This window comes from Zosterops lateralis, assembly GCF_965231275.1.
Source record: "Zosterops lateralis genome assembly, chromosome: 1".
In the NCBI taxonomy this organism is placed as follows: Eukaryota; Metazoa; Chordata; class Aves; order Passeriformes; family Zosteropidae; genus Zosterops; species Zosterops lateralis.
This window is the reverse complement of record NC_139762.1, coordinates 24,698,978-24,724,161: the sequence shown is the minus strand read 5'-3', so window position 1 is coordinate 24,724,161 and position 25,184 is coordinate 24,698,978. Positions and strand designations below refer to the sequence as shown.

Here is a 25,184-nt window from a genome sequence, read left to right as displayed (position 1 = left end):
GCTCCATAAAATTAAAACCAGCTTGAAAGCATAGCTTAAAAGTTGAAAATGCTTTACTGGTTTATGTTTTTTAAGGCTATTGCAGCAGGTCATAATAGCCACATACTTCAGCTGATGTAAATCAGCAAGGAGCTAAGTTCAATGAAGTAAGCCAATTTATAAGGCAAATAAGAAGGCCTGTCTTTAAATCAACAGTGGATTTTGCATTTAGTTAATTGTTTTAATATTTAAAATTTCTACTTCAATGTCTTTTAGTTTCTGTTACTGTCAGATGATGCTCAGACAGTATTGCTTTGAAATGAATAAAACTATTTAGTAAAGGCACAGCTGGCACTACATTTATATTGATAAATTTAAATTACTTGGGATACTGAAGACATCATGCATCTTATGTAATTCAATCACTAGAAGAATTAAATAAGGTGGGGCCTGTGCATGGTATCAGTTCTTGTGGGAAAATATGCTTCATTGACTTACTGGCAGGGTTTTGGAATGTGGCATTTGGAAGTACCTTTTTACAGTGGGAAAGAATTTGGTCAAGAATAAACAGTCTGACCTTTTTAAATGGATCAAAGTCATTGCATAACCTAGTTTCAGAAAATTAGCTTTCACTAGTCTGTGAAAAAAAAATCAGTTTATGAAAAATACAGCTAGATTTTTTAGAGAAAAAATTATGTTGATTGAACAGAGTGGGAGAAACCGCCCGTTTTCTGGTATGGACTTCTCTGATTTGTGGGACATTGGTTTTGAGGTTTAAGCATGATTTGAACTGTAATTTCAGAGGACATTAAAAGCACTTTACATTGTAAAGCGTCATACAATGTAGCCAGATGAATTTTAGTCATTTATGTGATAACGGCATAATTTTCAACAGAAATCAAGGCCAGGTATTATTATCAATATCCAAAAATGTAAAAACTTTGGGTTTGTAGGCAGATGCTATTTTTACCATGAACTAAGTCTTAAACACAAAGGTTGGTATTTGCAGATATAGTAATCTGACTACCAAGGACCTTACAATAGAGATGAAGAAGCAAATTATGCCACTTCGGTTTTAGCTTCAAATTTTGCTGTTGGGAAACTGGCATGGTAAGCTGGTAAAATTATAGTGAATCTCCATGCTAGGAAATCCTAACTTCCATGCAGTTGATGGAAAACATCCATTTAACTTCACTGTAGCCAGAATCTCATTGCAGGTTTTCATATTCTGTTTGAAAAGTACAAATATTCTGTGAACAAATATTCAAGCTGCTTTGGAGGGGTGGAGTATACAAAGAACAACAAGGACTTTAGAAAATGGTATTGATATCAGTGCCTATCCAGTTAATGGTTTTGGCCACAGAATTCTCATTGGTACTTTGTAGAACAAAACCCCCTTTTTCTTTTTGACACGACACTGACAAGTTAATGTATTAAAATTCTCAAAGCCTTCCCAGTAATCCATTTTTTAATGCAAGAGAGAGTGAAAAATCTTACGATGGCTCAAGAATGTGAAATAACAATGAAAGACATTGTTGGATAATGCTTTTGAGTGCATCATTTAAAACTGTACTAGCCGGTTGAAAATTATTCCTGCATAAAAATTAAAATGAATCTCTAACTTCAGTTATGAGAAAAACTACTGAAATGGTAGCAATTCCACACTATAAAATGAAATTGGATGCAAGCTGTAATAGATGCAACTGTTAAAAAGCAGTTTACTTAAAACAAGTGAATTAAAAAAAAAAAAAAGTTCGCATCACGCAAATTCCGATTAAAAATTAGAATGTGTATACATTTGGCTTTGACAAGTTTGATTAAAGAATCTGTATTAAACCAGAAAATAAGAAAGCCTGTCTCAATGTAAACACCATTTTCAGCTTTTATAGTCAACGTAAACATCTTCTGAAGTTAGCCTGAGTTTCCTGCATTCTGTCTCACTCTACTTTGTGTTTACAACATCAGCTATATATTTACCCTGCAGAGATTTTTTGAGGCCCTCAAGGGGGTGGAGTTCCCACCCTGCTGTGAGGAGGCTCTGTGTATTTTCTATGTATAGTCACATGTGACATCGCCTTCTGCACTGCTTCAGTATCGAACTATCAAATTCTGAAAATGGAAATCATACACAGCTGAATGTGTGCACAGATTACCCCATTCTGTAGTTTTGGACATTACCTCACAGAAAAGCAAAGACAAAAACCACAGCTGTTCTTAGAATTTACAAGCAGTGCTAGGTACTTTCATTCCATAACTTTGATGATTTTTTTTTTTTTTTTAACTTTAAGCATACATTTCTTGTTTCCCTTCTGTTCTCAGTGCTGTTTTTCATCCAGATTGGCCCAATAGCTCTGGCCCTCACCTTTTAAAAGAAATTTTGTTCTTGAGAATGGATTCACCCAGAAAGGATTAAGGAGCTATATTTTACCCTTGTTTGTGTCATTAGTGTGCAGCATAATGTGCAAGACCAGGTTGTTTGAGAGGGGAACTGCTGTGCTTATGTAGTACTTACCTTTCCAGCAGCTGGTACACTGCAACTGTAATCTGACCCTCACACTATTAGCAAGTAAAATGCATAAATCCTGTCAAAATTCCTAGATTCATACTGAACTGAGGAAGCTATTAGGCTGACTAGAAATAAAAACATTCATAATAAGTGGATGCTAATTCTTCTTTATATTGAGTAATCTATATCACACTGTGTACTGTTACCCTTCATGCTGGGTACTCACTAGTAATTTTTTCTTATTATTTTTCATGCCAAGGGATGAAATAAATTTTTTAATAAGAGGACTGTTAATATCTTCCCATATCACAGACCATCAAAAATGTACAAAATGCCTGAGGCTAAGTCATATTAAAAATCAAAGAGTTTTTATTTTCCCCTATGCCTTCAGTAGCTTCACAAGCAGTGGTAGTACACTTCAAGCTAATAGAATTTAAAAATGCTATTTTTTAGAAGGTGTTTTATACTTTATTTTGAAGAATAGTTAAAAAATAAGGAATGGAACTGTATATTTTGTATGCATTGAAATAGGGTCTCTGATCATTTGCTGCTTTCTTTGAAGTAAGTCAGTATTTTTATACAGTTGATATTAAGGTCTTATTTTTCTTTTTTCATGTTGCTAGTCAAATCATCATGACAGAGAAGTTTTCACCTTGTATCTTGGGAAGATGGCCACATCAGATTTTCTTTTCTTTTGCTCTGCTCTGCACTGGTGTGATGTCACTTTGAGTCCTATGTGCAGTTTTTGGACAGCACAATATAAAAAAGACATTAAGCTATTAAAGAGAGCCTCAGGGATGGTGAAAGGTCTGGAGGGGAAGTTTTATGAGAAGTGACTGAGGTCACTTGGGCTGTTCATCCTGGAGGAGAGGAGATTGAGGGAGACCTCATTGTGGTCTTCAGCATCCTCATGAGGGGAAGCAGAGGGGCAGGTTCTGGTGTAGATCTCCTCACTCTTGAGACCAGTGACAGAACTCAACAACTCAAATGGCATGAAACTGAGTCGGGAGAGATTTAGGTTGGATATTAGGAAAAGGTTTTTCTCCCAGAGGGTGGTTGAGCACTGAGACAGGCTCCCCAGGGACGTGGTCCAAGCACCAGCCTGACAGAGTTAAAGAAGGGTTTGCACAGTGCCCTCAGGCACATGGTGTGACTCTTGGGGTGTCCTGCACAGACCCAGGAGCTTGACTCAGTGATCCTGATTGAATCTCTTCCAGCTGAGCATATTCTGTGATTCTGTGATAAACATGAGTAGCTCCATTGACAGTAGTTGCAGTTAAGCCCAGAAGTCTGAAAGAGCAGCACAAGTATTAAATAGACAACCATACCTGTTGTCTTTTTGTTGTCATTTTCTCCTGAGGATTCCCTACATGTCCCTTAGGCTCTAAACCCATTCAGAGGCATGAACACAAATGGCTCAGTAATTCCTGGTGAGGCACATGCTAAAATGGAGAAGCCCTTTCATCCTGATTGAACATTAATTTCAGGACTGAAATATCCTGCTCTGAACATTGCTTTGAGTAGGTATTTCCAAGAATTAGTGGATCTGTATAAGCACCTTGTCCAGGTGGGAAGCTCAACAGAACTGTTCCTGCATGCTTCTACTACAGTTTCCAGGTAGAACAGATATATTTTTTTTTTTTTTTTTTTTTTTTTTTTTTTTTTTTTTTTTTTTTTTTTTTTCCAGTTTTACAGTTTTTACACTGAAAGGGATTTCAGATTTGGTTGGTGGAATGGAAAGTTGCAGTACTGTGCAACTTAGTACAAATTAGGCTGTGGTCATTTGGACAAACCATGGATTTCTGTTCAGATACCAGGAAAGATATCTTGCAGTTAAGCTTTTGCATCATAATCCCCTCAGCAGAGACAATCCCTTTGAAACTCTGTCATCATGGAACAGAACATCATTGTGTTACAAGCTGTACAATTTGAGTCAAGATCTGGTTTTCTGTTTGAATCAAGATCTGTTTTCTTTTTTCAAGACATTTTACCATACATAAATATTATGTATTTACAGCCAAGCATTAAATTTTACCATTATGAAAAAAATCCTAGTTAATAGACTAATTTTTTCAGTTAGTCAGCATAATTATTTTAATCAAGGATTTTAACATTATCTCCTATTATTCAGAGGAAAGAGTTCTTTATCGGAGTATATTACTCTCCTTTGAGATTTGTAAGCATCCAGGTGTAGTGATGCATATTGCTTTTCATTCTCGTGGTTTTACCCTCTGAGCAATGTCATTAAAATTCATTTAATGAATCAAGATTTAATTACTGAGTTTTACATTAGTATTTAAGCTTATTTGCTCAGGAAGTGAAAATGGGGAAGAATCTGGAAATCCTGGGAGGAGCTTGACCTCGGTTACATATTAAATTACTCGTCATAATTGTACTGCAATTTTTATTCCTAATTGTAGAGTTCTAACTGTAATACAGTCCATCCTAACTCTTTCTTTGAATCCAGCATCCTGCCTCTTTCTTTGAATTTAGCTTAGCACAGTTCCTAACATTTTTCCCACAAAATAGTATGTCTTATGGCACACCCATAGGAGTCTGTAGTGTACACAGAGTGAATTAGGAGAAAGGAGAGCTGAGAGAGCAAAAAGAAATTGAGGAAGCATAAAAAGACAGTCAATGCATTGACAGGAAAAATTAGGCCATGCTAAGTACAATGACAAGGATTTTTTGGTCGCATTATACTTGGTTGGGTTTTTTAATTTCTTGTTGCTTTAGGCCAAGGAGTGTTTGAATTCACTTTTATTTCCAGTTGCTGCTTTGCCTTCTGGACAAAAGATGCTACTTTTTTATATGCAAGCAGTTTAATTTGACACCTAACTGGAATTCTTTCATAGTGAATATGTGAAGTACTATACTCTGAATATGCAATTAATACGAAAAATGTAATCTTTTTTGTTATATTCCCTGCTAAAGGTACTGAACAGGAAGAATTGTCCCAAACTCAATTAAGCGCTATTTTATTACTATGTGGATGACTTTTCATTTTTAAGTCTTGCCCTCATCTAAAGCATTCTGACCTGTACATTACTTTTTGCTGAAGTGACTACAACAGAAAATCTCTTGTGCTGCTTTTCCATTGCTGTGATGGGTTGTTGCATGAACTAATCAAACCACTAATGTATATGTTGATTGCTTGCAGACCTAACATGGCAGTATACCTATTTAATAGAAGAGAAATGAGTGAAGTTCGGTAACAGTTCCTCAGTTGCCATAGAAACCACGGCATCTTATACAGGATACTTGACTGTGTTTGGGCCCCCATCCTTTGATATGCCAAGTGGCTGTGAATCCTTAATGTCCTCATCACCTATTTAAACTGCAATCAAAATCAGGCAATAAGAACTTAAATGCTGCCTTGAAGACAGGCAGTTTCTACCTTAGCTTCATTTACTCCAATTATAACCTACTACACTTGGATTCATTTGAATGGGCTGTAGCAACTAAAGGGTGAACTACCCACGTGGAATTTCGGGCCCCAGTTCAGTGTGCTGAAATTAACTCAAGTGATGGGACCTTAAAGCATCAGATGCACTTGCAATCAAATGCACTTTTTGAATTGTAGGGAGTGAGCTTTTGCATCATGTTACCCAGTTCAACATGGATCTAACCTAAGATAAAAACTGCCACCATTTTCCAGGAAAGCAGAACTGACAAAGCACTGACTATACACCTAACCCTGCACCGCCAAAATCCCAGCTGACACAGTATTTTGAGTCATTTGCTGACCTGGCTGTGAAAGGGAACTTCAATTAGATGTCTATTGTGTTTTCAAATACAGAAGAATAGCTTTGTGTTCAATGGATTACCCCACTGATTAAGACAAGGAAGCAGATGCTGCAAGGGTGTATAGAGGAAAGAATTTAATTTCTCCCATTTTTTTATAATTCAGAATCTATTCCATGTACCAGACCAATTAATACATAAACTAAAAGCCTGCCAACATGTTCGTGCCATGTGAATTTCCCAGTAGACAGAAGTACTGGTACCTGTGTGTAATGAAACCAGCACCTTCCATGTCCCAGAAAGCAGATAGAAAGGATGGGGGAGGGAGGAGAATCATGAGGGAAGTCTTTTTATTTTCTTCTTTTCATGTGAAGGTTTATAATTAAAGGGGAAAGTAAATTAATTACATGAATATTAAAAGGTTACTCTTCTATTCTAACATTTGGTCACAAGTTGTCTAATGAAAAGGAATGCAGGCTGGAGGGCTGCCATGCCTTTGCTTCTTTCTGCAGAGGGCCACAGGCTGAAGCAGTGATTGTGCGTGACAGATTCTGGGAACAATGAGCCTGCGCACAGATCATCCAGATGGAGCATGCTTTTCTAAATTACACCAACAACAGGGTGGCCCACAGGCAAACAAAATAGTTAAACAATACATAATAAAGTTTTTATTTGGTATTTCCTGTGAGCCTCTGCCAGTTGCCAGGGAGTGTACTGTATTTTTCTTTTGCTGTATTAATTGTTGACCACAACTGGCAAAGACCCAAACTAGCAGGGACAGATAAGGGGGGGAAAATGGCATCTGGACACTAAAGCCTCAAGTGTACTGGGAAAAAAAGCACAAAAAATTACAGCATATATCTGGAATTTTCCAACTAACGATGTGCGGATGTGGTAGCGCTAGGGAAAAAGAGCCAAACTGAGCCTGCTTTGTTCACTAAGAGAGGCCCCCCTGTAACATTCCTTTTAGCTGTGCATATTTTGGCTTCAGTTCTGCAGTTTTAACTATATACTGTGTATGGAGCAGTTCAGTTGTTGCTTCATGAATCTAATGATTTTGTTACAAGAAATAAAACTACATCAATGCATATGCATTGTTGTTGTTGTGAGGTGTTTGAACAGAAGCTGAGTTTTAAATGTTAAATCATAGGTGTTAAGTTTTCAGAGGGAAGAGGGAGAATATTTCATTAAATACAACCCATCACTGCAACAGCTGCAAGAAGGAGACCCTCAGTAGCAGTGAATGCTGCCTTTTTAAACTCATCAATGAAATCAGACCTTACAGTTATCTGGTTTAGGGATAGAAGCCCACAGTATAGCATTAACACTTGGATAAAAACAGAAGGCTGCATAAACATGCTAGTTTGATACCATTTTTCTATTTTCTTTGTCTTTATAGACAGTCTTTATAGACTTCTTTTTCAGGAAGTTTTATATTCCTGATTTCCTCTATGCAATGTTGTAAGTCATTTTGCTCTACTAGTACATAGCAGAGAAAAGAAACAAGAACAGGTTGCAGGTATTAGGCCACCTCTCCAAAGAAGGTGCAAGTTGGTGTGAAGGCTGTCAGTTTGTATGTAGAGGAGAATCATCTGCAGTGGGCAGTGACAGAGTTTGCAGCTACAACAGGTTCAATTGATGAGAAATAAGTTATTGTTATGAACTTAAGTTGTATATTTATACAGCATCTTTAGATGTACTTGGACCATCTTGCAGTAACCAGTGGCCCTTAATGCAAAATTACTCATTTTTCAGTAATAGTTGTGCTGTTTCCCATGCATGGATGCCTTCTTAACACCCTTATAACCAAACATTGTGTATCCTATCACGTGTGGAAACAGATTCTTACTCTATTCAATGACCCTTCACACATTATAGATGTCCCTAGTAGCATCTATGTATGTAATTTATTCACAGTTAGGGATGTCAGTTTGAAACAACTGTCAAAGTGGTGTCAAAGCAGTAGATGAGGAAAAGGGTCAGATCTATGGGAGAGTTAAGTATAGCTTTCTCCTGGTCACTGGCAAGCATGAGACTCTCTTAGGTCTCCTAAGTCAGCAAAGTTCAAGAGCAGGCTCATGCTTCGCAACATAAATGTACTAGTACCAAAAGTACCTTAAAATTTACAGATTTGCCTTTTTTTCCTCATAAAAATAAAAAATCATGTGTTTACATGTAGTGAGCTGCTACTGATTGCAAGATACTTAGAACTTCACAGGAAGTCAGGTTAATTAGAATAGGCTTCATTTCTCATAAGTACGCTGGTTCCTTCTGCAGTCAAAGACGATGAAAGTCTTTTAAACTTTGAAAAATAAGCTGATTTATAGATCACTTATTAGGGGAGGGGTATGTAATCTACTTCATACTTGCCTTAGATGTAATTGATTAAAATTACACTTGTGGCTGACATGTGAGATACAACAGGACATATACATAAACTTTCATAAACTAATTTTCACAAATTAATCATTACGCATTCTTACATATTGGATTTCCCAGTCAACTGTTGTTCATCCCAGGTCCTACAGATAGGAGTGGCAAGATGTTAAGAGAGGTCATCTCCAGTACTCTACATTATTTTTCAGTCTGAAGATTACACCCCAGACTTGTATTAAGAAATACCTTTAGTCTCCACATAAGTGTTTTCAAGGCATGTTGCTAAACTAGCACTTCAGTTATTCAGAAGAAGCACTAAAAGTCTCTTTTATTTATCCCAATAACACCTTTGCTGTAACTAAAAAACCTTTTTTTTTTTTTTTTTTGTCATTAGTTGTGCTGTTTACTTCTGTTTTCATTCTCCTGGATTGTGCTCATGGGTTATTTTAGTCTTGTTCCTACTTCTTTTCAAAGAAGTTTCATTTTCAGATTTTCATGCAGTAGCCCAAAACAAAACGAAGTTTATCTGGTGTTTAAAGATGCTTTGTAAATAAAAAAGCTTAAGGAGGGGTCATTTAGACCCATGTTTTGTAAAAGCTTCATATTACAAAAACTGATTTGCTCTAAATTCAGCCTGTTCTAAAAACAACAATACTGTTAGCTCTTGAAAATACTTAGTTTCCAATCCCAGGATTATTAATGATTTTAAACAGCAGTAACAAAATCTCATATTACTATGAAAGAAAAATATTCCAAACTAAATATGTTACTTGTTTGCTATCGTCAAAAGTCCTTTCCCTTGCAGGCTGCTATTTTCTTTGGACAAAAAAGGTATTTATTAGCTGCAATTGTATACTCTTTAGAAAACATAGAATATTTCTAATTTCTTGTTTCTGAAACTACTTTCTAAAGTACTAACAGTTGAAAACAAGCATAGATCTAAATATCAATGATTTCACTCCCTGCAGATGTCTTCCTCTAACGACCCAGAGCTTTGCCTGAAATCTCTAGGAATTACCTGCATATTCGGAGTTAGGTTGGAGCTTTTTATGAGATGTCCAGTTGTGGTTTTTGCACAGCCTAATAACATTAGCCTTCTCATGCAAAACATTTTTTTCCTCAAAAGAACAGCTGAGATCCTACAGTCTTGTCCTGTTCTGAGTTTAGAACCTTAGACAGTGCAACAGCTTTAGGGGCTGTTCATCTGTGTCAGTCTCAGAGCTGCTGATACTTGGGCTTGGTATCTCTGCAGAAGCTCTGGCTTCTTGTACTGTTTCTCTCTTCTCAGCATCCGTGGGACCACTCATAGAAGTATTTCCTGACTGCATGAGGATGTTATTTACAGGACTTCCTCTAAAAGTTCATGGAGGGGATAGATGTTGCTGTCTCTGTGTGGCTGTTAATGCTGTGAACATCTTCTGGAGATGGAAGCACTCTTACTCCCTTTCAAGGAATATGTAGAGAATTTTTTGCATGCAGTGATTGTTCCTGAGAACAGATTTTTGTGGGGAAAAGGCTTGAACAAGTGTCAAAGATGATGGGAAAACATATTCCAAGTTTAACTGGCAGTAAGGTTGATGTTTTCAGAAGAGCACTTGACGCCCTCTCTTGAGACCATTAAAGCATCTAGGCTAGTGCTTGAATATTAGTTTCCATTGGATTTATTCTCTTATTTTCCAAGATGGGTATATATTGCAATAAACATATTAGAAGGCCTTTTTTGTAAGTCGGTCTTTATCTTTTTTTAATAAGGACTCTTCCTGAACTGTTAGGAGTCATGAGTGATTTACAGTGATTTACAATGATTTACAGCAAACGGGATGTGACACAAGAGGAGATCTCCTAAATATTGTCTTTTACAATGTCAGGCAGGAGAGGGGCAAAATTTTTTTAAAGCAGTACATCCTTCCACACTGGGTGCTCTGTTGTGTATCTTCACTGCACCAAGTCTGTGGTTCAGTCTGTCTTCAATTTTTAGTATCATTCTTCTTTTGAGGAGACCCCAAGAGAAAGTATCGCCACTACCAGCAAACAACATTGCTACTGACTGGCCAGAGAGAATTAAAACCTATCTCTATAAATTGGGTTTTTCCTTCTATCCTGGAGACTCATTATGCTCAGTGTTTGGCAAACCCCTATGCCTGTAAATTGATGTACCTTCCCTGAAGCTGAGAACATCCATTTTGTATCATGCAGAACACAGCTAAGCCCAGTTCTCGACTACTAAAATTGCATCTCAATGGCACACTCCAACAGCAGATGCAGAGTACACATTATAGTCCACACTCTCTTAACCACTGCTGAAATTGGAGTCTGTCAAACAGATGCCTCAAAGTGGATTTGGACTCTGAGGGAAAGTGTTTCCTTTCTAAGGCCTCTCTGCACACAGTGTTCAAGGAGTTAACAGGGAGCTACTTTGAAAATAGAGGCAGAAGGTCATTGTCGGCAACAGCAAAGACTCCTCCAGCCTGCCATGGAGAGCCTTTCACCCGTCATTTCCCACCCAGGGGATTGTAAACATTGGCTCGCAGCCACTGAGTCCTACAGAACTTCTCTTTACTTTCAGCATATACATTTATACGTCTTAATGGAAACTGAAGCACGCCAAGTTATTCTTGCATGTCCAGAAGGAGAGAGGGAGCTTCTGTTCAAGTTAAAGAGATGGGAGAAAGAGCCATTACTCACACTGGAATTTGAAAACATAGAGATACGCTTGTTTAGTGGTGCTTCACATGTAACATAGCTGCTGTTCTCAGGCAAACTTTCTCAACTCACAGGAATGTGTAGAATGCTGTCACTTAATCAGAATCCAGAAGAGGTCTTTTATCTGCCATTTGTTAGTAACTAGCAATATTACTCTTATCTCATTGTCCTTTAGCCTGATGCAGTGCCCTCAGACTTGAGAACTTGTAACATGAAAGCACTCATTACCTTGAACATTTCTGTTTGTATTGTCTTAAGCTATTATCTCTTTGGCTTAAATAATTGATGCTTTGTATCAATTTTGAGAGTGTTATCTATAGAAGTTTGATCTACAACATTATTTTCACAAATTAATCATTTTATATTTTTATGAGTCCATCACTATGCTGGAGTAGAGTCTTCAGTGATCTAAACTAATTCAGGTCTTGTTTATCCAGCTAACACAATATGTTATCTGTAAAACATTTTCCTTGGAATGTGACTTCTTGAAAATAACATAATTAATCATGCAATCTTTAATGTTAAAATTGGGAAATAATGTCTATCACGGTCTAGTATTGGACCAGCTGTAGCATTCTGGTCTTCTGCTAAATCTTCAGATAGTTAATATCAGTTCAGAAAGTCATATAACATTTATAAGTGGAGGAAATTTTCTTTTGGTTTCTTTCGAAATTATGGGCTTCACTTAGTGCTGTGAATCCTAGTTTTGGCTGCTGAGTAATGTATCAAGTAGCAAGGGAGGAGATGTTGCTTCTTTCTCCACAGAAGAAAGCAGAGTGTGAGTTCCATCCATTAGAAGGAGAGAAGCAGAATACAATCTGTCTAGATACAGAGTAGAATCCAGCCTGGTTAATGTAATTAATGCCTGCTTTTATTTTTATCCAGTGATGGTCTAATGTAAAATGCATACACATTCCAGAGCAGTATCCAGAAACTCGGCTCCTTGCCCCTTCCAGCTGATTGTTCTTAAGCATTCAGCTGCTTTCAGACAGTCTTGCCCCATGACTCATATACTCCTGGCAGAATAGTGATTTGGCTTCAGCAAAGGCAAGGAAAGAGCTGTCACCCAAAAACCCCCTAGCCTAGTGGTCAAAGAATGTGTTTGGGTGTAGGAGATGACAATTAAATCCGCTTCAGCTGAGTTTCCACTTCGAGATTAACCTAATAACATTTGCACAAGATGTTAACGTAGATGCAAACATATACTGCTTCTACCACCACTCTTGGTCACAGGCTTCACCAGGTAGGGCTCTATATGGACTTTCATTGAAAACATCCATCTACCCAGGGTATCTGTCTACCAGAAATGCATCACTCACAGTAGTGCTTTAGCTAAGCACAGCTGCTTGTTTCTGCAGTACAGGTAGATCTTTCTGATGCATGCGATCATCTACATGTAACACCTACAGACACTTTCAGAGTAAGAGGAAGAATTTGATAACTAAAGATGCTTACAAAGAGCTTCAGAACCTCAGTGCATTGTGCCTGGCATTTTACTGGTCATAAGCTCACAAAGCTACTTAAATGTGACATTCAGACAGCCTGAAGATGCCTCTTACTGTTTTTGATATTTCTCTCCAATCCTTGCTTTTGGCTGTACATGTCTGTGGCAGGTTTTTTGTCCTGGTGATGTTTATTTCAAGACTCAACTAATTTCTAGTGATCTGTGGTATGTTTACTTAAATATATGAACATATACATACACCTATGCATATATTGCATCTGTATATGGGAAGTTCAGTTTTTTATTATTTTCTCTGTGTGTGTTTACAAATCTCTTTTCACATTTGTTTTCAAAAAGAAAGATGTTTCATGATGGTTTTGTTTCCCAAATTAAATATTAAGGAATTCTTGAAAGGAGTTTCATAGGAGTTTCATCTCTATGGTATCATTTACAATTTTGCTTACTTCACTTTAAAGCCATACATTTATGTAAGGCCATAGTAAAATCTACTGCATTCAGTTTCAAATGTGGAACAGATTTGTAGAGTTCAGAGTTGGTCAAATTCTTTATGCCATAGGTGTAGGAAGGCCCAGCTCTGTGATGGTTGTCATGATGATGAGTCAGTTGAAGTCTGGACCTTGTGAAGTAGTGAGGGCAGGTACATCATAAGTGAAGTTTCAATTGCAGAGAAACTGACTAGTTTGCAACTCTGGGTTATCCTTGAGCTTTACTGTAATATAGGAGTTTTTACTTTAAGCTATTGCTTCACATGTCCATCTCTGACAGATGGCTGCTCCAGCAGTCTTTTATCTACTGTATCAGGCTCTCAGTGAAATTGGTACTTTGCCTTCAGACACAACATTCATTTCTAAGTTTCATTCTCAACTGAATGAAAATAGTATCTTGTAGAATTTGTTGGCACCAAGTTTCTGCTGTCTAGACTCCCAAGTTGTCCACAGTAAATCCTCTCACCTAGAGAACTGGCCCAATTTCATCCATTCTTTGTGGCGTCTCTGTGCATCTCCTTCTTTTTGTTCAAGATGGCTTGACAGAAGTGGGCCCAAGTTCCATGGGAAGGAGGTCTGTGGTAGCCTTCGTGGTTTTGCTTCATTTAGGCTTTTTCTGTTCAGGACTGGAGTCCAACACAGCACCCCAGGAAGTGGGAACACTTTTTCTGTCGACCAGACGCTGGTTTTCTGGTAGCAGTGGAAAGCCGGTTGTCATTATCAAGTCCAGCTTTAGGTGGTAATGCTCAGATTCTCTAGTTCAATGAACCCAGGAAAAGGCCGGGCAGTCACAAGGGCAGCTCTGGGGGATCTTGGTATAGAGACAACCACAGTTTGGTCGTAGGCACAAGTTAGAGCTGTGTGTTCTCCTGCTCCCAAGGGCAGGGCATAAGTGATGTGAGAGACTGTAGAGGAGGTGGATGCTATCCAGTGGGAATATGCAGGGTGCTAGATGAGTTGATTTTGTGGCTTCAAGATGCAGAGGAGAGTAAAGCAACTGAAACAAATTCCAAATGTGCTTCTAGAAGTTAGGACTGTTCTCTGAGCTAGCTGACACCAACAGGTGACTGAGCAAGTGGAAGCAGGCCAAATTGCTGCAGCCAGACCCAGAACCAGGTCTGTATTCCAAGGCACAGTCTCAGGCTGCCATCTTTTAGGGTTTTTTAGCATTTTTTAGCTTTAGTTTTGTTTGGAATTGTGGAAGGAAATGTCTTCTTCCTTACAGTATGTGTTAGACTTGATCTGCATAAGAAGACAGTGGTGTTTATTTCTTTCTGCCTTTTTGGGTTTTTTAGTTCTGAGATAGATTATTAGAATTTGCTGTTTCAGTCTACAGATTTGATTATTGAGTCTTGAAGCATGGTTGAAGAATGACTACTTCTATTTAAAGTCCGTCACTCTCAATGTTGTTAAGTATCTCTATCTGTAAATACATTGCAATATATGCAATATATGCACAAGTCTCATTGCATGCAAAGCTGACCATTTCTGTAAAGAATTGAGTTGTCTCATTTTCCACAGAAGGCTGCACTGCAGCTCAGAGAATAGAGAATCATGAGTTTGATTTCAGTACACAAGAATTAGTACTTCTTGCCAAGTACCTGGCAAGTCTGACTTTTGTGGAATCTGGATCAGGTAGAGTAGTGTAGCTGGTACTATTTTTGTTCCTTTCTTTTTGTATAAAGATAAAACACTTTTCACCTGAAATCTCATGTAGTCTTTCAGAAATGTTCTCTATATCATCTCTGTAGAGAATTCTATGAAATACTCTGCTTAGTAGAAATATATTTCCTTGTGTGAGTTTTGAGGTAAGGTCTGAATCACTAGTGGTTGAAATATTACCTCATGTTAAGAGCCTGTTTTCCTTTCTAGTAGCTGTCCCACACAAATGTTTCATGCACAGAGACTTTTAAGGTAAAACCCACTGAATGTAGGTGAAGTGTCTTCAGCTACACGTGATGTGCAAACACGCACGCATGCACGTTCAAGCCTCGTGACAACGGATGTACCTAGAAATGCTCTTCAGCAGCACTGTCACACTGGGTGATGTGGTTCTTCCTAGAAATAAAAAAAAAGAAAATTCTGCTTAGTTTTGTGTGTATAGAACATCTAAGAAATGAATGGCTTCTTTATTTGTCATGTTATCTTAGAGTAGATGCTAAACCATGTTTCCTTCAAATCACAAATGCTTTAGCATCAAAACCAGGAGATCCCATTCTAAAACAGCAACTTGATAGTGGGTGGTACATGTGATCAGGATTGTGTCTTCTATAAATAAATAATCTTTTGCTTGATGATCTAACTCAAGGAATGATAACAACATTCATTCCAGTTTTCATGAAGCAATTCATCAAGCTTGTGGCCAAAATGGAGACAAATATGAATAAAGAGATAAAATTGGTATTGCCATGTGCACTTCATGAGACCCATAGCGCTAGAAAGGATTTCATGTTTTGTGTGCTAAATCTTTTGTCAATAAGTGCTTTTTAAAAGCCACTGGAGTAGTTTGATACACAGTTACTTTAAAAGGGAAACTATTTTAATGTTTCTATAAACAGACAAACTATAATCATCTTTCTCTAAGAAAGAAACATTCTCTCCAGTCATACCTATCTCTGTGATGGAACTAAAAACAGTAAAATAACAGTGGAAGAACCACTACTCAAAAGAGAGATTAAACAAATATAATTGTTCGGGCAGATACTGTCCCTGGAAACTAAAGCACATCATATAATGTAGCAATTATTACCTTCTCTATCACAGGTAGGAATAATAATAGGTCCTTTGAGATAGATTAAAGAGAGTCCTAGATTCGCTTTATAAATGCAGAATGCTCAGTGAATGCTCCAAGTATAATGATAGGAAAACACAGTAAGACAGGTGCCAGCAAGTAAAGGAAACATTCCCCTTTTCCAAAGCAGAGATGAAAAATACATCATTGTACAAAGGCTAAAATTTATCACATGCTAAAATCCCCTGTCTTGGCCTCATTACACCTGTGGGACAGGTGGGTTTTGAACGTGTTCTCTGCGTCTGCTGGAATTGTTGTGCATGGTGCTGTAGGGTGGAATGAGGCATTGTCTCTCCTCCCTTCCTCATCTCTTTTCCCCTTGCTCCTGCCTCCAGCACACTCCAGGCTACCTCCTCCCTTATTTCCGGGACTCATGCACACAAAAACACACACAAAAATAATTTCCCTATGTGGCACAGGTGTGATCCACTTCCAGAGGTCTTTGGAGTGTTCCTAGGGGACATGGAAGTTGACATGGAGGTAGGGAATATCATCATTGCAGGAGCAGAGCAGGGCATGGTGAAGAAGGCTGGAAATGGGGCCACCTTGGGCTGTCAGGAGGACTCAGAACAGCACGCAGGATGAGTATCAGGCCCATGATCCTGCAGAAAAGCCATCATGTCACAACCTAGTGTCACCAGCCCTCTGGATTGCCACTTCTGCCCTGCTCAGTCCTGGCTGTTGGTCCATACTCCAAACTGAAGGCAATAAAACATTATTAAACAAATCCTTTCTTTTCCTAAGCAGTTTTTAATATTACATGGACTTCATTTTAAGCAATGTTACACTGCCAGACCGGGAAGCCATTTCAGCATATTCAGTTCAGAAACTACATTTCTTCTTCTCAGTCTCTGTGGAGTCTTTTCAACTGTTTTTCTAGCAAGTAAGAGGGAGGTGGATTAGGCAGAGACAGCCTCTCTCTGCAGTGGGGATTGAAGCCGGACTTCAATCCATATGCTTGTCTGTAATTCTGTCCTCTCCAGCTAGTCTGTGGCAAATGTGTCAAGCTTAGTCATTCAACTGAGAAGACATTTTTATAAAGCTTCAAGAAAATTCTTCAAGTTGTTTTACAGTCCCAGACTTGAAGAACAAGCCATGAAGTAACAGGTTCACAGTGAATTTGGTAAGATTCCACTTTGAATCCTCGTGAACAGTTTGAAGCAAAAGATTTTTTGTGAAATTGAAAGACCATGAAGCTACACTAAAAAGCTTGACTCTGCATACTGTACCGTATATTCTGTAGCTATGTCCCCTCATTTTATTTAAAAAGAAAGGACAAAAATAAATGAAAAACAGTCAAAAAAGATGTCCTGAAGATCATGTGAAAGCCTTGTTAGTGAGAACTGAACAAAAAACCTGAATCTAAAAACTATTGTAAGGAAAATTAAAAAAACAAATTTGCAAGTAATCTTCCATGAGATTTAAATGCTTTAAGTAACAAAATGAGCCAGCATCTAATGGCCAATATAATTAACAAAATCAGTACAAAAAGAGCACAGAAGAACCACAATCACAAAAGCAGAATATTTACAAGAAGAATTTTACTTGGATTCAAGGATACTTCATGTGAATTTAAGCGTCCTGCTAATTTCTTTTGTGGCATGATTTCTGTGAAAGTTTGTGTTTAAAAAGGTTGTACAAGCCTCTTCCAAGCCCCTTCAGAACTAATCAGTATAGAATTAGCTCATCCAGTTTTTGTTATCTAAAAGGAAGGTGTCTACGTGTGGGCCAGTCAGATTCTCCCCATAGATGGTAGTCAAATGCAGTGTATGTTCATCTGACCTGTGCAACACATTTAGGATAAAGTGAGACCAGTTGCTGGGTGAGATGAGGAGTAGGCCATACTTCCCCCACCCCATCACTCTTGTGGAGCCACCACTGAATCAGAGGAGATGAGGGAAGCATAGCAAAATTCCTTCCTTCTGGAGTGAAAGGAAGACCCGAGGCCACAGCGTGACTCACTGGCTGGTAGATTAAACAGTGCCAGAAAACATTCGTGGGTACTGGAGCTCAATTGTCTATACTGTTAAATTATTAGAATGGTTCCTGGCAAGAGTTATTCCAACCAGCCCTTCCCCAGACAGTTCCTAGGCACTGGCGGTTAAGCATGGACCAAAGACCATTCCCAGTAAGTAGTTTGCATGTGGTCACCTTTTTTGGGAGGCTGAGAATTTAATAATATGGACATAGGCCACTCTGTACTTTTTGGTCTCAGTGCCAAAGGAACATTTCCTGTCCCATTTAATTTCCTAGCACAGACATAGCTGCTGTGTTACAGTCTGATCCCTGCTTTGTTCGTGTAGCTGTGCAACTGAGCATTGGTCTGTACTTAAAGTCTGTGGCAAACTGAAATGTAGTCTTTTGTGTCTGCGTTACTCAACCCCATCCCTAAACCACTGTTTGTCTTTGTCTTCTTTGAACTGAATGCTATTCAGACAACAGCTATATTTGGAAAGAGCTGTATATTTTGCAGATCCATTTAAATTGAGCAGTTGAGCAAAAATGAAAATCTGTTCTGTAAAGTAAATGGAAATTATATGAGACTGACACAATGCCTAGATCTTCTGTTCTGTTGCTAGTGAGTGGACGGTTCCCACTATTTTGATTTTTCAGCAGAAACGGGTAACATGAAGCAAAGGATTGAAAGTCCTTGGGCTAGGTGGTGCCCTGTAGCCACATCTGTCAGGTGTAGTAAGGCAGAAGGCTTTATTTCAAAATAAACTTCTCTTTCTTCATATAAATGTAGTTCTGCCCTTGCTTCTCACAGAGCACATTTCCTTCTTCAGAGAGTCAAACACAGCCTCAGTAGACTTTGACAGATGTTGTTTTCCTTTCTTCTGTCTCTCAGATACGTGGCATTTATTTTCATCATGAAGTGCTGCCTAAATCTATTAACTTTTATATAGGTAGAAGTAGTGATCTGCAGCTACTGATATCCTTCTTACCTGATACCATCCAATCTTATCTGCATGGTAGAAACATAGAATGTGCACTGGAAAAGGAACTTAGTTACATCTTTAGGTACCTACTTCTTCCACTATGTAAATATTCTCAGTCTGTTCATATGTAGCTGGATCTGTTAAATGCACATGTTCAGGGTACCTTCAGGACAGGCAGAGTGGGCTAAGAAGCTAAAGGGGGAAAAGGACCTAGTTTTGCCTAGGAGCATTTGGAGGCAAGTGGAAGAAGAGAGGACAGGGTGTGAAATTTGAGGGAACTTGGAAGTGTAAAGGAGCTGATGAGGAATATGAGGGAAGGCAGAGCCCATGGGATGCAACAGGACAGCAGGCAGTGTCCACCTAGGCATTTGCATAGGAGTAGCGGGGAATTAGGCATGTTTGGTGATGCTGTCAGGGGACCACTGGTGTGTGTGACAGGAAGGCAGAGGCAGACAGGGGAAAGAAGCCAGGAGGTCATTGGACATGTGGTAGAAACCTGGCTGGTGTAAGAGAGGAACTGAAGAGACCAGCCAGGGCAAGGAGAAACAAGAGGGCAGTGGAGAAAAATTTCTTAGGTGAGAGGACTAAAATGCAACATGGTGACTAAAGTCAACAGCCTCCAAAGTATTTTGGAGTCTTGCAGAATTTAGGATCTCCATCAGCATGTGAACATGAATCCTTTTCCTACAGAGGAAAAGGATTACATCATATGCTGCATTTCAGATTTCAAGAGAAACAGAATTTAAGTGAGATGTACTGATGCAGGTACTGATGTTTTTTTCATCCTAAAAATGGGACAATCAAGCAGCTCTGTTAAGTGTGCTGTTGCTCAGGGAGACCTTGTCTCCCTGGTAGTTTGACTTACCTAAGCAAAGCATTTTTTAACTCAGAACCATGCTAAAGAGGAAGTGATGACCTGCTTGTTCAGCCTCACCATATCCTGTGTTCAGAATAATTTTCATTTCTACTTTTCTGCAAATGTTATTGGAATGTCCACAAATATTTTCTTGGTTTCTATGGTAAGAGAGAGTGTGAAACTGTCAAAACCACTGCATCATACACATCATCCTGTGCTTTTCAGGAGAAGACCCTGACCACAAAAGGAGTCATCTGTGGCATTATGTGTGTGTGAACTGACATTTAGTACATTTTGATCCCTTTCAAGTTCACATTTTGAAACACAGACTTGCATGCTACAAACCATAAAGATTATTTGATCACTTTTATAATGACACATTAATGACAGAGGATATCAAAACAACTCAACGCAGATTCCTTCCTCTCTGGCTATAATGCAGTCGGGTATTAGCTGAAATTTAACTGTTAGTCTTCTGGAAATCTTATATTTTACAGGTTTAGCTTTCCAAATTACTCAAGTAAGATCTCCCCTGTGTATGCATGTATGGAGCATAGCAGGTTGCAAATGCTTGGGGAACTTGCCAGTAAGGGGAGAAGCAGCAAGTGCTGCTCACTTCCGTAGCCATCTGAAAACAGCACTGTTGCCCTGAGCAAGCACAGACATGGGCAAGAGCTGTGGTGTGTCTCTTAGGGAAGGTGCAGCTGTCCTGTGCCACATTCATCTGGAAGGGACTTCAGTTTGGGGAATATGGTCCACAACCATGCCTCCCCTGGTTCTTTGCCTGTGAGAGTGCAGAGAGCCCTAATGTTGCAGGGCTTGTGGGATTGGGGAAAAGAAATCATCCTTATGCTCTGTGTGAGAAGGACCATGTGGACATTAAACCAGGAATCATGAGGTTTGGTGGTATTTCCACAGATCAGAGATCACACAGCTCTTCCTCCTGACACTAAACATAGCCATTCACAAACAGTAATGGGTTGAAATTGTTATATCTAATTTCTCAAAGCAATATTACTTCAGTAAGCTTTTCCACAAATGTACTCACAAATGCAAGAATAAAAGCATGGTTCAGTTTGAGAGATACGTCTGCCTCAGGAAAAATGGTGTGTTCTAGGAGTAATTATATCTGATTCAGACAGGGCATCTCCAGAGAGAATCCCTGACCTCTGGTTGTATTTGTCTTCTTTCCTTGGAGTAAATCTCTGAAGAAACTTCTCTGTTTTTTATACAGAGATGTGTTTCATAAAAGCATCACTGGTATGGTAGCAAATCAGGAACAAAACAAATGGAGATAAGTAAAGCCCAGCTTCCACATAGGAATCTGTTTCTGTGGATTATGTGGAAGTGTAGCTTGCCAGTGCAGTACTTCTTATTGTGCTATTGAACTGTTTCATAGACAAATTTTATAAATAAGCATCAACGTGTTTAAAAGAACTGTTAGCAAATATGACCACTCTTGCAAATATCCGTGAACCTCCCTTCAACAGCCATTCAGTGGTTCCAAGGGCTGTCAGGGGGTGTAACAATTGCAATAAATGTTGTATTTACTTTTGTTTCATCTGGCTTTGACCAGCAAATTTGGCTGATTACTTCCATTGTTATTTTTCTTAGAAGACAATTATGTTGTTATCATTTAAAAAACCCACTATTCTTACACATTTCTTTGTGTTGGTCTTGAAATTCAGAACTCACCATCCTAGTTAATGTAATTTTACAGTTTATTTTCATTATTGTACTTTTTTTTGTTTCTATCCTTTTTTTTTTTTTTTTCCCAGAGTTTTGGTTTGGTTCGTGTTCCTCTTGAATGTTACATCTCTCATCTTCATATTTGTTGAAGAAATAAACAGTAATTATAGAGACCCTGCCAGCTCCCATATTAATAGCCAGAGGTTTAAATTATAGCACAGAATAAGGAAATATTGGCACTTAGCTGATGGTGATATGTTGTTATGGCTGGGTTATAACTGTATTCAGGAGTGGAATACTCCTGTGGCTCAGAGATTATATTCTAGCAAGATAGTAGCTCACACAGGACTCTGCAGAGCTCCTTGTATTCTTCTGCAGATATCTTGAAGAGACAGTCAGCCTCATCAGTATTTGGTCTACTTGTGGAATACAAAAGGATAAATATAAACTGTCCCATCTCTGTTGTGGGTTCAGTGAGCAGGACTTACCAAAGTACATTGATGGAGCAGTGCCAGTAAAATTCCCACTGGTTCCCTACAATGAGTTGTGACAGAACCACCAGGACAAAACAGCCTAAAAGCAGGTGCTTTATATGGCACGTGTCTGTGGGAAAGAGTGTGTCATTTGAACATACAGTGTTAGAGAAGTTACTGCTGATCTGACCAGCAGCACATGGGCAGAGACAGTCACACAACTGTAAAGGTCAGGAATCTGCCAGGAATCCTTGTGCTGTGTTGCTTAGGTAAAAACTGACAGTTTAGGGTTCCTTTGTGTGCCAGGTAACCACAGTAGACAGCACTGATGCCTTTGGTAAGGAGCAGCTTTGAGAAGGGTTTGACTTAATCTGTATCCAACTGATTAAAAAAAAAAAAAAAAGTTATAATTTCTTCAGTTTCTTCAGAGACAACTTTTGAGGCAGATCAAACATGTTTACCCTAATTGGCCCATGCACTTGAGGTAACCCAATTTCTTTTATAGAAAATAGTACATAAAACATAAAGGGCTGAGAACAGACATGCTGCAGGTTCTAATTTGTCCTATGGTTAAACCCACAGTATTCCCTGGCTTGCTTGTTTCCACTTTAACTCTAGCGACTACATCTTCATTCACAAAAGTTAGGAAAACGAGGCCTTGTTCAATTGACTACCATTTACCTTATGTAGAGTCCAAATCTCTACTGGAAAGTGTTTGAAGTCTGTAAGCTGCAAAAGCTTCAAAGAGTTGCTGGTAATGTGATGTGGTACTATGATTGTCACACCCATGCTGTACTCTGAAACTATAGTTTTGTTGTACCCTGAATTGGAATATTCTTGACAAGAAATGGTCTCCCATCCTAAGCCATCATCACTGCAGCTATGGATAATGAGATTTTCCATAAAGGACCCTTTTCCATGTGCTGGCTAAACCACTCAGCCCTAATATGTGAATTTTTACAACATAGATTAAACTAAGTGGAAGTTGTACATACAGCACTTGGGAGGTTGTAATTCTGCAGCTAAGCACTCTTTTCTGTTCCTTTTTGTTTTGCAGGTTGTTACTTTGTGGTATAGAGCTCCTGAAGTCTTGCTTCAGTCCAGTTATGCAACAGCAGTTGATCTTTGGAGTGTTGGCTGCATATTTGCAGAAATGTTTCGTCGAAAGTAAGAAATACAGTTTTATTTTCTTCACGCTTTTCATTTGAAAAAATGTGCAGTAGTGCCTGTTACAATATACCAAGTCATGTTTATATTGGAAAGGCTTGGTAGGATGTTTTATTTGCAGTGTGAAATATAAATGCCCATTGCGGATTCATACTTGTTGCTATCTTGAAGTCTCTTTTGATGGGAGTCTCAGCTCTTGGTAAAACTAGCATGAGCATTGTTGTATTCTGGTTGAACCTGAATCCAAATGCAGATAAAACTGGGTCAGAGAGAGGCTGTTGATCAGTTTGAGTAAAGATGGATTCTGGAAAGGATTTACCCTGAGGAAGGCAGGGCACTGCATCAGCAGAGTCTTCTTCCTCTGCAGTTTGTGCATTGAAGCATCAGGTGTCTGTTTGTGGTCTACTCTTGGGATATTTGAGATTTAAGAAGTTGCTGTAAAGTTGTTTTCTATAGGTGGGATTTTTTAAGAATAACTTTCATAGCCTGAGGGTAGGGTAACAGACGTTAAATGGACTCAACCCCATCCTCCAAGATAAATGGGGTTTTTTTAATTGATTGTATGAAATCAGAACTAGCTCACTACAAAATATTACAGATGAGGTATGAATTCAAGAGTCCCTCTCGTGTACTGGTCTTTGTCTGTGGAAAGACACTGATGTGCAGGATGTACCATGTAGGGTATGGAGAGGAACAAACCTGCAAGAATGTTAACAGGGTAAATCTGTCTTCATACTAACCCAATCACTTGAATTTTGGTTGAGCTAAAGGCAAAAAGTGCATGTTCTCATCACCTGGGTGATCTCCATGTAGAAACTGTATAGCATTTTCTAACACCCATGGTGAAGCCAAAGGATATACAGAAAGAAAATGGGAAAGAAAGATACATACTGAGTCACCTAAAACTCAAAATCAGTACAGTTTACAAGGACATGCAATGCTATAGGGCCTTGAGAAACAACTACATAATTTATACAATAAGTTCAAATACTAATTGAAGTCTTGCAAAATAACTTTGGGATTTTACTACTTATTAATGTTATATGGAAAAATCATTTTTCTTGGGCTTCTTGCCTGTCAAATGGCCTGGGTAGAGTTATCCTCCACCCTCTCTGTCACTGACTCAGAAATGACGTCAGAAAATGAGAGAAAAAAAGAAAGACGATTTTAGGAATATCTCTTAAACTCTCCACTGCAAACTTTTAAAGATTTCAGTCTTAGCCCATATACCAACATATTCACAATAGTATTAAGCCAGTGATAGTTTTTTCTGATTCAAATAGCAGAGTCAAAAGCTTCATTTTAGTGTTTGCAGTAAGAGTGATACAGGCAAAAAAAAATGAATGCAGAACTTTATTACATGCTCAAAACTTTCTTTTCCTCTCCTTTTAATTTGAAGCATTTTGACAGATAAGAAATACTGCCATGTACAAACTCTACCAATTTGATTTTATTTTTTCTTGTAATGGTTTATGAACTTTTTTGAATCTCCAAATCCACACAGTAAATTAAATTTTCTACTTACATATAAATGCAAATATTACATTAATACTACAAAATCAGTATTTTTTTCTTATGGAAATGAATCTTACTTGAACCAGAGTTCAATAAAACCAAGAACTTCCATTTTTCTTGCCAGATGTAGGGTCAGTCTGACATTCTCAGTCTTATATTTGGGACACTGTCAAAAACTGTAGAGGAATCTGCCAAATCTGTATGTACTATGTTCTTTCATCACCAACATTATGACTTCTACATGCTTCAGTGTACAAGCATGATTTGGAAGACTGTTCTCAAGGTTCTTTGCCATAAAGCCACAGCAAACAGCCCTAAATGGTGGCTCTGTGGGTTAACATTGCAATAGTCTCTGCATGATCTATGTTGTCTTTTGGATTCTTCTGATAGATTGCAAAAGAAAGCCCATGTTATTGTGACCTTGGTAGCTATAAAATGTAAAATTTTGCAAACTCCATGGAATATATGCAAAAGATTGAATAAATGCAATAGCAAT

General features: G+C 38.4%; 1 protein-coding gene across 5 annotated transcripts in view; it reads left to right on the top strand.

The window, feature by feature from the left end:
* Positions 1-25,184, top strand: part of CDK6 (cyclin dependent kinase 6) — a 136,548-nt gene that overhangs the window by 70,414 nt on the left and 40,950 nt on the right. For all 5 annotated transcript variants that reach the window (XM_083860013.1, XM_083860012.1, XM_083860016.1 and 2 more), the window contains exon 5: positions 23,064-23,173. In XM_083860013.1, coding sequence (XP_083716139.1) covers positions 23,064-23,173 — 110 coding nt within the window. The remainder of the gene's footprint in view (positions 1-23,063; positions 23,174-25,184) is intronic.